The 16,960-nt window shown below is 41.6% G+C and overlaps 1 protein-coding gene across 1 annotated transcript; it reads left to right on the top strand.

Annotated features, from left to right (window-relative positions):
- Nucleotides 1-1,488: 1,488 nt before the first annotated feature.
- On the top strand, nt 1,489-16,960 carry SLC45A2 (solute carrier family 45 member 2; the record flags this gene model as incomplete). The annotated part of the gene is made up of 7 exons (XM_084224857.1): nt 1,489-1,927; nt 3,017-3,193; nt 6,413-6,738; nt 10,492-10,635; nt 11,814-11,937; nt 12,780-12,985; nt 16,736-16,960. 7 exons carry the CDS (start codon nt 1,489-1,491, stop codon nt 16,958-16,960), a joined length of 1,641 nt encoding a protein of 546 aa, XP_084080983.1.

Genomic DNA, 16,960 nt, shown 5'->3' with positions numbered 1-16,960 from the left:
GTCTCCTTATTACACATTGCATTCAGAATATCACCTTGGCTAGAAACTAAATTCAGAATCAAACTTTTTTGTTTTTAAAATATCTGCCAACTAATAATCCTTTCCTCTCCTTATGGAAAAATGGTAGGCAACTTTACTGTGCAGGCTTTAAACAATGGTTATTCCATTGTTTGTTTTCATTTCCTTCATACTTAAACTTTCATTTGAAACCATCTCTTTCAAGACAAAAGAAAATATGCTTTTTTAAAAAAGAATTAGTTACATGGCATTAATACAGTGTTGTCCAATGTGGGAAGAGTTACGACATGTAGGGCTGGGTGTTTTGATAATTTTGGAGATTGGTTTGTTGGTTACAAAAGCTTCCAAAGTTGAGCTATACTTTAGCTCATTTTAATGTGTTGTGGCAAAAATATCAACATTATCACCATAAAAAAACCTTTTACATTCTACTACATAAACCACAGCCTGGAAGCAAGAATTATCTAGTAGGTTCTGGCAAGTTGTCTAAGTCATCAGCAAAACCACCTGGGGTTTCCAGCTGATAGTCTAGTGTAAGCTTCTGAACATTATACGATTGCCGTAGGACTTGACAAGTTTCTTAGTCCCAGATATATCTGATTGTGTTGGAGAAAAATCAGCGTTGTCAAATGTGATGTCCATCATGGATAAGTTTTGAAACCAGAATTACTGACGTCAATTTAAAACTTTGTGTTTCTTCAGGACAGGATGGATCAGCTGCCTCCCTCAGGTGGCTAACCTGAAAGGTACAGTTTGAGTAAGGTCACTACAGGTTTCTTTTAAGGCCTTCCACTGGCAAGTAAGATTGTATAAAAAACCCTCTAAGTAATTCTGGTGCTCTGTGTTTTCAGAAGCCAAGAAATAATCAATTCTTTTGAGGGCACTACACAACACATACAAAGAAGTACTCATCAGTTGCTGCTTCACAGATTCCTGCCAAGCATAATATCTGCCTCTAAGGCTCCAGGGCAATGGATATGTTCACTTATTCATCCTTATGAAGTGCGTTAAAATCGTTTTCCAGAGACATACAGATTTTTTCCCCCAGGTTAATCAGCCCGGAATGGTCTGATGCTCATGTTTGCTGAATGGAAAGATGAGGACTGGGTTCCTGGTGTCACTGCCATCTTACAGCAGGACCTTACAGCAAGAGGAACAGTTTTGTGTCAGGCTAATCCTGCGTCCAGACCATGTGATGTATGTTCTCGCTATGTGTGTGCTTTATGCATAAAAAGTAATTCCTTAGTTGTGGATAGTCGGGAGCAGTGCAGACGCCCCAAAGCTCAGATCAGCTAATGTGAACACACGCTTCCCCGCCCCCTTCCTGGCATAACTTGTGATCGCAGAGCCATGAAAGTATGTGAGTCCCTCCCCCAGCACAGACCGATCCCACCCGGCATATGATCTGGGCCCCATGTCAGCCGGAGCAGGCAGCACCAGCCTGCCACGGCACTGCTCGCAGCCGGAGCTATGACCTTAACAAAAGAGAGCTTCCACGGGGCTCTCCTGCCCGCCTCTGGAGTGGCCAAGGCCGACACGGATGGCACCAGAGAGAAGGAGGAGGCTCTGAGGCAATCAGTGATGAGGACTGGAGCAGCAGTGCCAAGGAGGCGAGCGGTGGGAAGGCTGGTCATGCACAGCATGGCCATGTTCGGCCGGGAGTTCTGCTATGCCGTGGAGGCCGCCTTTGTCACGCCGGTGCTGCTCAGTGTAGGGCTGCCCAAGAACCTCTACAGCCTCGTGTGGCTCATCAGCCCTATCCTGGGCTTCGTGCTGCAGCCCGTGGTAGGTTCAGCCAGTGATCACTGCACCTGTAGCTGGGGCAGGAGGCGACCTTACATTCTGGGTCTGGGCATCATAATGCTGTTAGGCATGGCTTTGTACCTCAATGGGGACGTGATGATCTCAGGTGAGTGAGGGGCATGCGCTGTGCTGACAGACAAAACTTGTCCTAGCCTTTCAAATCAGAAAAAGGAGAGGGGTTCCCCTTTTCCTTCTTAAAATGCGCTGTTAAAATTTGGTATCATGTGACTCGGGGGCACTGAAGCAGCTGGGGAGCACTGTAATCTCTGTGTACATTCAATCCTAACATTGCATGTTATGTACCCTGTGCATAGTGTTCTGTAGTCTGTGCATGTGATTGCGGTCTGCTGTATGTTGGTTTGGTTGCCTGATAGGCTCCTACATAAAGATTTGCTTAGGCCATAGAAGTTTCTATGAGCTAGGATCTACCTTGTTAGCTTAAAAGATACTATTGTTTTTGTGATATAATACATACCCAAACTAAATCCCTGCTCATCCCTATTTTAGACGGATTAATATTCAAAATACTCACCTTCAATTATTGCAGCACTGGCTTGACTCTTGTATTGCGCTGGTGAAAAACAAAAATCCTTAACTGCTTGGAAACTCTGTTGCAGCTGAAACATGTAAAATCAAATAGGAGTGTTATCCATATTGTTACATTTTAGCTTGGGATGTAGCTTCTAAAGTCTTGATACAAAGTTGTTGCTGACTAGGCAGATGGAGGAGGTGTGTGTTTCATGGATTGATTTATTTTCTCCTCCTCTATATTACTGATGTTGAATATACTTGATTTCATTGACCCAGAGAGGGATGTTGCAGTTAACTCTTGACTATCTAAAACAATACAAGGGTTGGACAAAGAGAATAAACTGAAAGTATTACAAAATGCATGTGTTAGGCTATCAGAGCACGCCTTGAAGGTGTAAAGGAATAAATTTAGGACAGTGATGCTCTTGGTTGCGGAGCTTGAAGCATTCCGAGCCTGTGCTGACTCAAGGCAGTAAGTCAACCTAGCCCAGCTCAGCACTACACAGACTCAGCTCTCCCGCTTCTCTGATGAGATTCTGGTGTCACTGGACTCTCTTGTGTAACCAGTCGTTGTTTAGATTTTCAGGTCTCAGGAAAGACTAAATGTGGTTTTGCAGAGCATGGCACTGTTGCTGTCAGAATGAGGGTGTTTTTCTTTTTTTAGCTTTCATCGATGAGAGAGACAAGCAGCGGACGTGGGCAATAGTCATTACCATGCTGGGAGTAGTACTTTTTGATTTTGCAGCTGATTTTATTGATGGTCCAATCAAAGCATATTTATTTGATGTCTGCTCTCATCAGGATAAAGAGAAGGGTCTGCATTACCACGCCCTCTTCACAGGTACACTGATCCCTTCTTTCCCTCCCTACCTCTCAAAGGAGGGGAAGGTAATTGCATGGGTTTTATCCTCACTGTGTTTCTAATCTTGAATGAACTGATCATCTGATCTGGCACTTCAGTCACAGGACTTTTGTTGCTGGGTTTTCACTACTCCAGAGAATAGCAACTTGTGATTGCTTCTACAAAAATTCTGAAGAAGGCTGCAGGCACAAATAATTACAGCAACACAGGCATGATTTAAGAGTAGTTAGTTATTTTAAAATGTGAAGTAGGGTTTGTTCAGTTTGGTTTTGGTTTTCTTTCAAGTTTTTGCTGTGGCAAAAATTAATGGATGTAGATGGTTTCATTGCACATAAAAATAACATTTTTGACTTGTCATGTGACATACAACAAGAGCTGCACAAACCAATTGATTCCCATTCTTCAGCAGTGCTCCAGTAAGTGCTGTATAAAAATTCAGAAATTCACAACTCCCACAAAACAAGACCAAGTAGCTCAGTTCAAGTTCCTGCAAATGAAGTTAACAGCTTCATTTGCTTTTGTACATTTTTTTGAATGTTGCCGAGTTACAGAAAGAACAAAACTGTTGGAACAAGTTCAAAGGAGGACTACAAAGTTTATAAGGGGACTGGAGCACCTTTCCCATGAAGATGAGCTGAGAAAGTTGGGGCTGTTCAGCCTGGAGAAGAGAAGGTTGTGTGGAGACCTCATAGGAACCTTCCAGTGTCTGAAGGGGGGCCACAGGGAAGCTGGAGTGGGACTCTTTAGGAAGATGAGGGAAAATTTAGGCTGGATGTTAGGAAGAAATCATTCCCTGTGAGAGTGGTGAGACACCGGTATAAGTTGTCCAGGGAGATTATGGCCAATCAACCCTGTCAGTGTTCCAGGCCAGGCTGGATAAGACCTTGAACAGCCTGGTCTGGTTGAGGTGTGAGTGGGTCTGGATGATCTTGAAGGTCCATCCCTGAACATTAATTCTGCAGAATCATCTGTACAATGTGAGCCCTGTGTTGAGGAAATGCACGTGAGGCTGTGTACCTGTGAAGTGACCTGGGAGGAACCTCCTGCTCTGTCTGAGAGTAATCCCTGTGAAAGCACTAGACAAAAAGCAGACTACATGAGAAGTCATGCAATCTTTGTTACAGCAGATTTTTGTGGCTACTGAGTCCCCAGCAGGAGCAGAGACACATAAACTCAGTAGCAGTTACTGTGTTCAAGGAGGGAGGTGTAGTAGCTACTGACAAAGGCTGATTTTGGACACATGAAATACCTATGTCCAGGAACACAGTTTATAAGGGAAGCTTAAAGCCACATGGGAATGAAATCTGTATTATCCATTAGAAACAGATAAAATGTTAAAGAACCACTTGTTTGGAAAAAGAGAGGAGTGAGTGTCTATGTATATTCAACACAACTCTGCTTGCAAATTTTTTTTGGATGATACTGAAAAGTCTCCGAGTTTGAAGCTACAGATTTAGCTGGTTCAGTGTACTGATCTGCAAAAAGGGATGTGAGACAAATAACATGAAATAAGACTGGGGCAGAATGTGTGACTTAGGAGCATCCTGTGCTCTCCACAGCAAGTTCATCTCAACCCTTCCTAACTGAAAGTTCTCTGGTCTGGTGTTGAAATCCTCCCTTGATTCTACAGCCTCCCAAGGCAGTCTTCTGCAGCAATTCACTGGCCTTTTGTTTTCCCTAAACTGTAACGTTAATATAAATTCCCTACAGTTTACATTTATCATTCCCCATTTTATTCCAATTAGACACAGAAAGCAATCTTCCCATTTCTTATCCAGGTTCTGTTTTAGATATTGTTTCTTTTTCCTACTTTAGTCCTTTCTTTCCTTTTATGCTTAATATTTCTAAGATTTTACTCTCTGGTTTGCCTTCAGTTTAGGTGTGAACATTAAACTTGATAGCTTTCTAGTTATGAAACCCATGGCCACTTATTCAAGTGGAAGAAAGAGTGCACATGTTCAACAATCAACATTCAGGCTACATTCCAATATCATGATGCTTCTTTTTCAAAGCAGCATGCAAAAACATCCTCTAATGTCAAACATTCTGTCTGCAAACATAAACTGAAAATAACATTGTGTGCATTTTCTTTAAGAAGTTATTAATAGCATAATTGTTTTCTATGAGAACAAGCAAGGACACAGTCCCCTGTGAAATGCCATTGTGCACAATGAAAGAGTGCCATAATCAGACCCAGGAGGGAAAGAAGGTACAGAAAGCCCAGAACGAAATCAAAATCCCATGTTTTTGGAAGCATGTGCAGGTGCTGTTTGTTTTTGTTAGATGCAGGCTTTGCTGTAGACTGTTTTCAGTTCTCCTAAGCAGAAGGGTAGAAATGCTTCTGAGTTCTTGGAAAGTGCCTATCCTGTGGAACTCCCAACCATCCATCCCCCCGAGCCACCTGGTTAAGAATGTGTCAGGACCCTACAAAGGTGCCACCCCCACCAGAGCTCTGTACTGAATGTTACAGAGGGCATCTCTGCCCTCTGTTCCTGTGCGTCTCTGTATGCACTTATAACAAAAAGAATTGTAAAAAAACCAAAGTGACTGCAGACTGGGTTTATTAACATCAAGGAACAAAGTAGCATTCTCATTTTGTCCTTTAGTCTACCTCTTCTGAGAAAATTAGTAAATGGGATTACACACTTATACTTGTTCCTTTCTGTTTTCCAGGTGGTGTTGTACTTAACAATGCCTTTGGGTTTATTTCCTTTTTTAAAAAAATTCACATGGAGGCAGTATTTCTGTTTGGACTAAGCCAAATACATTTTACAAATTCTACACTATAGAAACTCTCAATTTAATTTTTAAAATGTTTGTTCTGTGAAAATAAAAAAAAGAAAACCACGTAATTTTTTGTAGGACTTAATTTAGTTTTTCTTGTATTATTTACCATTTCAAAGAAAATAGAACTTAAAAGAGTCAAAAAAAGAGTTGGAGCCTATTTTGCTGTGTGTTCAGCCAATTTCTAGAGAGCTCTTCCTGACAGATCTGAGGAGATTTTTCAAGAGATGTTTTAGTAACTGCTCATGTATGTGGTTAGCTCAGTATTCCTATTTCTTGTGATAAATATCTGAAGAGTGATTATTTCATCATTTCTAGAGGGCATCACATATTGAGGGTATTATGTACTCTTTGTTTATTTTGTCAATGCCATTAGACATTTTTTTTTTCCTTTTTTTCCCCCCACCATTGTAGGTTTGGGAGGAGCCCTGGGTTACCTTACAGGTGCTATGGATTGGGGTCCAACTATACTAGGATATACCTTGGCATCAGAATTCCAGGTGATTTTCTTCTTCGCAGCCTTGGTTTTCATAATCTGCCTTACTGTACATCTGTGCAGTATTCCTGAAGTCCCACTCAGATACGAAAACGAAGAGGCAAAGTTCTTGTTGGAAGTGACTGAGCCCCATAGATACCACTCCATAGAGGAGGAAATAAGGAATGGTCACTTAAAATCAACGTGTACCGAAATAAAGGCTGCAGCCAAGCCAGGGAAATGCGTGGCTGTGCCACGCACAGAGGTGAGTGCAGAGGTGATTTTATAGCTTGTATCTTTGCATCCTTGGAGACCCCTTAATTAGCTAATGCTGATTGTTTGTAATGGAGTCTTTTCACAGGCACAGAAAAGAGCCCTCCACCGGGATACAGAGACAGGAGAAAGTCTGCTTGCCTTTTTTTTTCTTTTTTTTTCTTTAGGAAGTATTGCCAGCCAGAGGCATGAGACCAGCTAGTTCTGATGCTTTGATCCATTGGCAAGGATGAGGGAGAACCTGGCTTGATTTACTGCTCAGTGTCAGTCTCTTGATGTCCTCCTCATGTGAATTTTGTAAACAGGATCTACTTTGTCCTTTAGTCTTGATATAATTGGCATAAAATTGTGGACAAAGACTGCAGACAATTGATCTTTGATGTAGGTCTCTAATTCTCACCAAAGTCCACACGGTTTTGTACATAATACATGTGAAATATGTGACATTTGGGTTTTCTGCCACTCAACATTTTATTGAGCACTAATGTGTTTAAAATTGCTATGTTTACAGCAATGCTACTTTGCTACCAGAGTTTGAATTTTATTTTGAGTGATACTGTAGCTGAGCCTTTGGCAAAATTTTGAGGTGTGAGAAAACAGTGAGTGCTTTTAAATCCTCACAGTTATTTTGTTTCTGGTGCATTTTTGTGGGAGATTTCTTCAACCTAAGGCACCTAGGAAGAGGTGAATCTACCAGAAAAATATCTGTAGAGCCCATTTCTAGTATGGTGTTGAGATGATTGTTTTTACGGTTCGGTTGGTGACTTTTAGTGCTAGAAATCCTCATGGCTACCTCATGGTACCCCAGGTAAGCAAAGTATAACACAATAGTGGTGACATAGTTGCTTCTCATTTTAATTCCACTTTTGATTTCTTGTCATTATGCATATCAATCCCTGTTACACTGATACAAATGTTTGATAAATAAGGTAAAATACACTAAGGATGTACAAACAGTTTAAGTAGGAAAGCAATACTCTTGTTTAATCTGTAAGTAAGAGGGATTTATTATCCTTTACTATTTGTAATTTGTTTTCTAACTGGAAGAAAAATAATATGAATTTATTAAAATATTATTCGATTATTACAATATTATTAGATGCAAGGTGAAATGAGTGTTGCCTGATGATAATGCCAGGCAAACATGGAGTGGGGCAGACAGCAAGGCAACAGCTTGAAGAGAATCTGACAAGAGCACTGTGGTGCTGTCTGAGCTTCCCCACGGCAGGCCAGCATGCACAGCCAGCATCCTTCCCCAGCATCCTCCAAATTCTCAGAGATGCTGAGCCTCCTCGATTGCTTGGACCGTGTGGGCTCTAAAAAAAGAGGGCAAATGAAGATGAGAGAGCGATGCAGTGAAAGTGGGGAGAGCAGACTGTGGTTTAGGGTAGCCTCTGCCTCGGGAAGAAATAACTCCATGGAGCTGGTGACACGAGGAATGTGGAGTTCCGTGTCTGACTCCGGAGGTGAAGCTGCGGTGGCGAGCCTGTGCCATTGCCCTCCTCTCTGCCTAGGCTGGGCAGCCTGTTAGAATCCCCCAGTGCTTTGATCAGTCTCATGTTTCTTTGATGTGCATTTCTTTGTGTCCATGAATTCTAGACACTCACTGCTTTAATGATCTGTCTCCTGTGGCACATGTTTGCTGAGTTCATTCATTACCATAATCACTTCCTTGAAGAAATGGTTTGGCTTCCTGTTTTTCTGTCTCTTTTTTTTTTAAATTGCAGGCATCATGGCTATATTTCTTCTAAATTAAGGCCTATGTTCTCACATGCTAATAGCTAACATGATTATTAATGAGATTTGACCTGTTACAGTAGGAACAGACACCCAAAGCAATTAGCCTTGTATTCTTTTGAATGGTGCCAAATTATTCAAGGTCCACTGCCATGAGACCCGAGTCGTATTGTTTCTTCTGTATTCTTATCATCTTATGCCCTGAGTTGTAGTGATTTTGTAGAGATTGTTTGGTATTCTGAGCTTTTGAAGGATAAGGAGCTTAAACAGAGCCAAACTTCAGCACATTATTAGCAGGCAGTTTGTGTGCTGATATGTTTTGAATGTGTGCACTAAACAGTTTTGGTTTCCATTTTCACTCTCTGGAATATCTAAATAGCATGAAAACATTTCTATGTATATGTCAAATTATTGTTTGTAATCACTGCAGTGTCCTTTGTAATTCCATGACCTTATCTTAAAACTTTGATTGGAAAGGCTATTTTAAAAAGCAGGGTGGAAGAATTACAAACTAAATAAAGCCAAGTCAAACGATAGTATTTATCCTTGAAATAACACTAATTAGTCAATCTGGAATTCTTTTGTTTTCTTTTTATAATTGTAGAAGAATATAAAGCTCACCCTGTTTAAAAAAAGACAGTGATGCCAAATTCCAAGGGATTTGGACAATATACCGTCCAAGGTGGAAGTCAGCAACTCGAATTTTGGCATTCCTATGAGGATTAAAAACCTCACACTGAAGCAAAGTATTTTCCAACTTTATATGTGGTGATTATTCATAGAGTAGCTTGCAGCATAGCCTAGTTCAAAGGAAAGGAGATTTGTGAAAAGTATATACAAGACGGAAGAAAGAAAGGAAAAAATGACATCTTATAGCAAATTGAAGACAAGATCCAGTCCAAGAATTTTGAGTTAATTAGCATAACTTTTGCAGTTCTTCCACATTTCATAACATACACCATCCCTTACCATCTCTCCCAACACTGCAGTCTCCAAATATCATCAGAGAAAATGGGAAGTTTTCCATCATGCACAGTTTAAATAGTATATCTTTTTTTCTCTCTCTCTCTTTAAAAGCAGTGAAACATGCAGGAGCTTTAATACAGGAAGAATTATGTGTTGAAATACCTGATATCAAGCACGCCTACAGCAGTTTAAAAAAAAAAATTATACAAATGATCTGATGAATGTGCCTGGAGAAGAAACTGAGAGTTTTGGGGCACAGGGCTGAGACAAGGAGGGAGATAACATGGGGTATTAAAGGCAGTGAGAAAATTTGATTTTCCTCATCTGTGAGATTTGTTAACCAGCACCAAATAAGTTTTGATTATGAAATGAGTTATTTCTCCCTTGGTATGAGGTGTTCAGATGCTGGAGTTCACATTCTCTGTGTGCTGCCATGGGGAACCACAGCTTCTCTCTGCTTCAAGGACAGAGCATAGTGGAAAGCTCATGATATGCTCAAAGAGGTAGACATTTCCCTAGAAAAACAAGTTTCCTAGGGAATTTAGCACATAGAAGGGAAAGGGAATAAGGTCTCAGAAATCCGCATCTGATGGGAAGTATTTAATTTTCAGGAAGTATTTTGAGCATAACTTTCTTCTGCTGCAGCTTTAAATTTTCAGTGTAAAGCTGATGGTTTCTATAGAGAAATAACTTCTGTTTCTTGTTGTTTCTGTTGTTGGTTCATTGGGATTTTTTTTAACTCTCTGAGTCTGCTTTAGCGGAAAATTTCCCTGTTATTCTACATGTAAATAATTGTCCTACTGATAATAACAGCAAAAAAATGTTACATTCCTGCTGGTATACTCCATCTCTTCTATGGTTTCTGTGAATTTTATAAATTGAAGAAAACTCAGTACCCAAGCAACCCTTCCTAGCAAAAAATAAAAGACTTTGGAAGTTTAGCAATGAAAAGATATTACTAAGACCTTCTTCATTTGCTGTCAGCTATTTCATTAGACTTCAGGACAATAACACTGTATTATTCTTGAATATTTGCTTTTAGGAGAAGAGGCAGATGACCCTTAAATCCCTCTTGAAGACACTTTTAAGCATGCCATCCCACTATCGCTGTCTGTGTGTGAGCCACCTCTTTGGATGGATGGCTTTCCTGTCCAACATGCTTTTCTTCACGGATTTCATGGGACAGGTAAAGCATAAAATACTGCCACTACTCCTTCCTTGTGGCATCTCCTCCTCCACTAAAAAGAAATTAAATGGTGTTACTATCCGGAGGAAATGACAGTGGTGTCAGAGCCATTTATAGCTGGATGGCTCAACAATAGTTTTGTAAACCAGCTAATTAAGGTCAGGCCCTTGTTCCAAGCATGTCTGGGGAAATCATTGGGGAAAACCTTTAGTATTTGTAAGGCTGTTTGTGTCTAAATGTTCCAAGTGAAGCTCACAGAGCTGCTCCAAATGCATCAATTTTCAGCTTTGGCTTTGGAGCTGCTCCCAGATGGGCAGGTTTTCTGGCTTGGATGCAGCTGGCCTTGTCCTGGTGTGTGTGCAGCATCCCCACAAAGCCCCTCACCTGCACTGCAGCCTCCCTGGCCTCAGGCCATGCAGATCTTTGCACACAGAGAGCTACTTGATAGCAGATATTTTATCTTCCTGCATTCTTCTGTCCTGATCCCCTTTTCTCAGCAGCTGTTTACCTTCACAACACCCCGTGGTGCCTTTTCCATGCCATTCCCAGGGACTGTAGATCCTTGACAGTGATTCTTGCCTGTATGGTTGTGTCTGCCTCCTTTCTTCCAGAGCACTAATATGGTCCTGGCACAAATCTCTCACTGCCATTCTGTGCTCTTCTGTGGTTTCCACACAGTATTCCCATTTCCTTGCCTTTTTTGTCTTTTCAAGCAAGGAAAGAGGGAGGGGTTTTTCCCCTGTAGTGTAGGTGAATAACTGAAAGAAAAAAGTTTTGCTTGTCTAGAAAAGTAACTGAATAAGACAATAGCTGTGTGGAAAAATGAGTGTGTTGAGGAAAATCTAAAAGAGAAAACAGAAAAAAAAAATTGTAGATAAATTAGGGAAAGAAAGGCTAAGGCAAGAAGACAGAAAGAAGAGAGACAGTTGGAAGGGAGACACCCAAAGGATAGAAGAGCAAATGAGTAGATGTGGAATAGACAGTCCAGGAAAGCCTGGGATATGGTAGTCCAGGAGATGTGAGTGTGAAAGCTGGAGAGTTACAATGGGTGGTTAGGACACTGCTCAACAGGTTTCTTGGGTGCTCCCTACCAGGGATGGGGCCCTGTGCCCATGGGAAGGAGGCATTCCCTACATGGTGCCATTCCTGCCTTCTGTGATTATTGTGGTGTCTTTCAGGTTGTGTACCGTGGGAATCCCTATGCACCTCACAACTCCACACTTTACCTTACCTACAAAGCAGGGGTAGAGATGGGATGCTGGGGACTGTGCATCAATGCAATTTCTTCATCAGTCTATTCTTGTAAGTACCCATGAATAAACTCCAACACTGTTGCTGTTTGCCATTGTTCAAAAACCATAAGGGGATGCCAAGTTACCTGGAATTTGTTCTACATTAAGGCTTTAAGGAATGTTACATTCCCAGCATTGTTAGAAACTCATATCTTATCACTAACAGTTCCTGACCATATGATGACGGGTGACTCTGGAAGTGGGACATTGTTCTGCACATGAACTGATCCTGAACACTGAAAATCATTCTGAAATTAAATGCCACACCAAATTCTTAGGTGCTCTTTCACCTAGCAATGCTGTAGTTGTGGGCACTCGAAGGTGACCTCTCCCCAATTGCATTCCCTGTGCAGAAGGTCTTGCCAGAAGCTTGAATCTTGCTCTCCAAAATTATGTGTAAACATGCTAGCACAGCTCCCCAGGTAGATTTCACCCTTAATAACTCTTCCCAAGGATTAAAAAACTCATGATCCAAAAACTCAAATAAGTAGCATTTTGGAGGTTGATTTGAGCATCTAAAAGAGGCTTGAGGGAAAAGTTTTAACATTTGGAGCTTAACTGCAGGCATTTCTGTGTGGCCTTTCTGTGGATGAACTTCTATTCAGCACAAGTATCTCTGGGTGCAGCTGCAGAGCAAGCTGCAGGTTGAGCTCTGGGTGGTGTGAGCAAGTATTCTTTGCAAAAATTTATACCTACAATAATTTGAGGTAACTTCCAAAATCATTAAGATTATCTTCTTCATTGCATTTTACAAAAGGCAAGGTTTTTTTTTTTTTTCCTTAAAAGGAACTCCCTGATAAAATGTAACTTATTTCTTTTAATCCTATCAGCATTTTCACTTTCTTTTCACAGACTTGCAGAAAGTCCTTCTGCCATACATAGGATTAAAGGGACTTTATTTCATTGGATACCTGCTTTTTGGACTGGGTACTGGATTAATTGGCTTGTTTCCCAATGTCTATTCCACTCTGGCTCTTTGTTCACTCTTTGGAGTCATGTCCAGCACACTGTACACAGTGCCATTCCACCTCATTGCAGAGTACCACAGGGAAGAAGAGGTGAGTGCAATGTCTCAAGAAGCATTAATTTTATATCTATCTGTATCTGTTCAACATGTTTTGAGGGTAAACTGGATAGAAATGAGCAGATTTTAATTTTAATTTTGAACTCTTAAGAAGGACACATATGAATGGGAAGTTTCTGACAGAGAGAGTTACCATCCTGGCTCCAAACTCTCCAAACAGGCCTTCCATGAAACAAATAATTATTTATCATCACATCTGAAACAAAGCCAATCACAGAACATGTTCAGGCAATAAGCAGGTAACAGGGCTCCACCTGCATTGTCTTCAAGTCCTACCTTCCTTATATCCTTCCTTCCAGCCACATTAGCAGAGGACTTCTCAGGGCCTGAGGTTAATAACAAGCCTGTAAAGGCTGTCAGAATTTTTAGTTAACTGCAAAGTGTTACAAAATATCTTAGCTAATAAACAAATAACATTCAAGTAGAAACAGCATTGTATAGTTCAGTATTAAATCATATATCCCATTCTCATTATCTTTCTAAATGTCTGTGGTTGGATTTTTGTCCTCCATGGCCTTAAATCCTGTTTCCAAGGAAAATCTGAAAAACTTGCACGTCTGGGCACAGCAGGATCTTCATATATTGTAAAGTGTTGAGCTCTTTAATGGAAAAGTCCTCTCAAGTCTCTTAATTTAGTCAAACAGCTGGAAACAAGAAAGATTAAGGAGAGTTGGAAGAAATTAGAAAAAGTTCTCAGTATATCTTGGAACATCTGAAGAAATTAACAAAGGCAATGTTGAACCATTGGAAAACCACATAAAACACAGTTGAAAGCAGCAGAGGGCTAGATCAAGTGCTAGACAACATGTCCTACTGTTTTGTACAGCTTTCACCAGCACCTTCTGAATGATGAACACAAATGAACTTATTAATTATTCTACTGAGTGCTAGGAAGTAGTCTCAAAGTGATTAAATATTTCATATATATGATTCATAATTTTTTGGCTAATTTCTTTGTCCTTCCAACAGGGAATGATCATGATGTGTTATAAACACAAACCAGACGACTGGGAATGAGCCCAGGTTAGGGTAAAATCTCAATTCTTATCTCAGGTCAGCCAATTCAGAGAAGATGAGTAAACGCAAAATTTTTATCTGTTTCAAGATAGAAGTGAAATAAAATAGGCTAAAGTGTGCAAGAACTTTACGCATAATAGGCCAATATATTAATGTGTTACTTAAAAGACAGCCAGTTGTTTCTTGCGTGATGTATGGTATTTGCTATGACAGATGTAAAATGATATATAATTCTATGTTAGATTTTATATTAATGGGTTGAGGTTTAGCTCAAATCTTCTATAATGTACAAGACAGGAAAAAAAAAAGAGTAAATATCAAGCACAAGAGTACATTCATTTACAGATTCATATATTTGTGGTCAGAACTACTGCTGCATAGAAACACTGGGAACAGCCCAGAAAAATAAATACAATTTATTTTTCAAAGTGTCTACAATTGGGGCTTTATCATTTCAAACAAGGAGCAGACATCTTCCCCCACTATGCACTCTACCAAAATCATGTGCTGTGTTTTATAATGCTGCCATTTCAGCTCCTGTCCTGTGCTGCTGTTCCCTAGGATCCAAATTCAATTTTTTTTTCTACTGGATTAGGAAGAGACTGTTTGTCTCCAGTACTTGTGAGCTTTGTGTAGCTCAAAGGCAAGGTAATAGGGTTTGCAAAAAGCAAAAAGCATCTTAATGGCTAAGAGAATTTGGATACCAGAACACCATGGTGCCACTGGCCTGCAGCGTGGGAACTTCTGGTCGTTGGAACACAACCTCCTCCATTTAACAGCCTATGCAGGAAAAAAATGAACTTGTCAATTATCACATAGTTTCCCAATAAAACAGAGTAATTTCTTTCTGGAGGAAGGCACCCCCAGAGATCATACAGATCCTTCTCAAGGAGGTCAACCTGAAGCAGGCTGACCCAGTTCTGGTTTGAATGATTCCAAGAAAGGAGACTCCACAACCCCTCCAGCTAACCTGTTCCAGAGATCCACCAGCCTCACAGGGTGCTAATATGCAAGACACTGGTACATAATAAATGAAGGCTTTTGCTCTTCTATGTATATTATAGCAGATACACAGATTAGTAATTAAGAGTGGTCCTCCACAGTGTAGAAGAATCCTAGTCTGGATGTTTGTTTTGAGGTTGCTGTCATCCCCAGCAATAAAAGTATTGCATTTGTGGTTTAGTACTGATTTCCTTTATATGCTTTGAGCCATAACTTCAGGTTCCTGCCTATATGTGTGTGGGGCACATCAGCACTGCTGTAAAGCCTTTGGATGTGGTTCCTCACAACATCCTTCCCTGTAAAGTGAAAAGATGGATTTGATGAGTGGACTGTTGGATGGATAAGAAAGTGCTTGGATGGTCACATCCAGAGGGCTGTGGTCAATGACTCAGAATCCAAATGGACATCAGTGACAAGTGGTGCCCTCAAAGGTCTGCACTGGGACCAATGTGATTCAATATCTTTAATGACATAGGTGAAAGGACTGCACACCTGAAGGACAGGATGCCATTCAGAGGGACCCACAAAAGCTCGAGGAGAGGTCCATCATGAGGTTTTACAAGGCCAGTTGCTGGTGCTGCAGCTGGGCTGGGACAGCCCCTGGTACCAGCACAGGCTGGGCATGAGCAGCCCCAGAGCAGCCCTGCCCAGAAGGACTCGGGGGTGCTGTGGCTGAGAGGCTGCACATGCCCTGCCATGGCACTCACAGCCCAGAGTGCCAAACGTGTCCTGGGCTGCATCCAGAGCCCCGTTGGCAGCAGGGCAGGGAGGGGACTCTGCCCCTCTGCTCTGCTCTGCTCTGCTCTGCTCTGCTCTGCTCTGCTCTGCTCTGCTCTGCTGAGACCCACCTGGAGCACTGCATCCAGAGCTGGACTCCCAGCACGGGAGGGACAGGGACCTGCTGGAGTCAACCCAGAGCAGAGATACAAAGATGGTCACAGGGCTGGAACACCTCTCCTGTGATGAACGGCTGAGAGAATTGAGATTGTTCAGCCTGGAGAAGAGAAGGCTTCAGACTGACACAATTGTGGCTTTCAGTATTTGAAAGGGAGCTTGCAAGAAAGATGGAGAGGGGCTTTTCACAAAGGCACATATTGATAGGACAAGCAGGAATGGCTTCAAACTTAGAGAGAGTAAATTTAGGTTAGATATCAGGAAAAAATCCTTCACTGTGCAGGTGGTGAGGCACTGGATCAGGTTGTCCAGAGAAGTTTTGGATGCCCCATTCCTGGAGGTGTTTAAGGTCAGGTCAGATGTACCTTTGAGCACCTTGGAAAGTGTCCCTGCTCACAACAAGAACATTGGAACAAGATGATTTTTCGAGTTCCTTCCAATACAAACCATTCTGTGATTCTGTGATGATTCTTTGATAATATGATAGTATGGCTCCTTCAGCCATGAGTCAGAGCCAAATCATTCATGACAGGATGACCTGTACAGTTTAATGTCAGTTTGACAGAGCTCAAGTTGACCTGAACTTGAAAATATTGTATAGTTTTTCCAGCCAATTTTCAATTACTTCCTTAAGAGATGATATAGAGGGAAAAACTGCAGATGAGAAAATTAAAATCTCTGTGGTACAAGAAGGGGAGCAGTGAGCTGTTGACCTGCCCCACTGCCCCTGTGGTGTAACAATGTCTCGGCCAAGAGCTGCATGTTGCTGACACTATCCCATTTCTGGGGTTTGTTCTGTGCTTCTTTGCAGAGCCAGAAGCTGCAGGAAGGGGAACAAGCAGGGGAGCACGGGCGAGGGAAGGGCATCGACTGTGCTGCCCTGACCTGCATGGTGCAGCTGGCCCAGATCATCCTCGGCGTGGGCCTGGGGCTCCTGGTCAGCGTGGCTGGCAGCGCCGTCACCGTGATCTCAGCATCCACGGTGTCGCTGGTCGGCTGCTGCTTCGTGGCTTTCTGCATTCGCTACGTGGACTAG

Source organism: Fringilla coelebs (assembly GCF_963513975.1).
Source record: "Fringilla coelebs genome assembly, chromosome: Z".
NCBI lineage: Eukaryota > Metazoa > Chordata > Aves > Passeriformes > Fringillidae > Fringilla > Fringilla coelebs.
The sequence above is the reverse complement of the archived record's forward strand: the minus strand, read 5'-3'. Positions and strand labels throughout refer to the sequence as shown.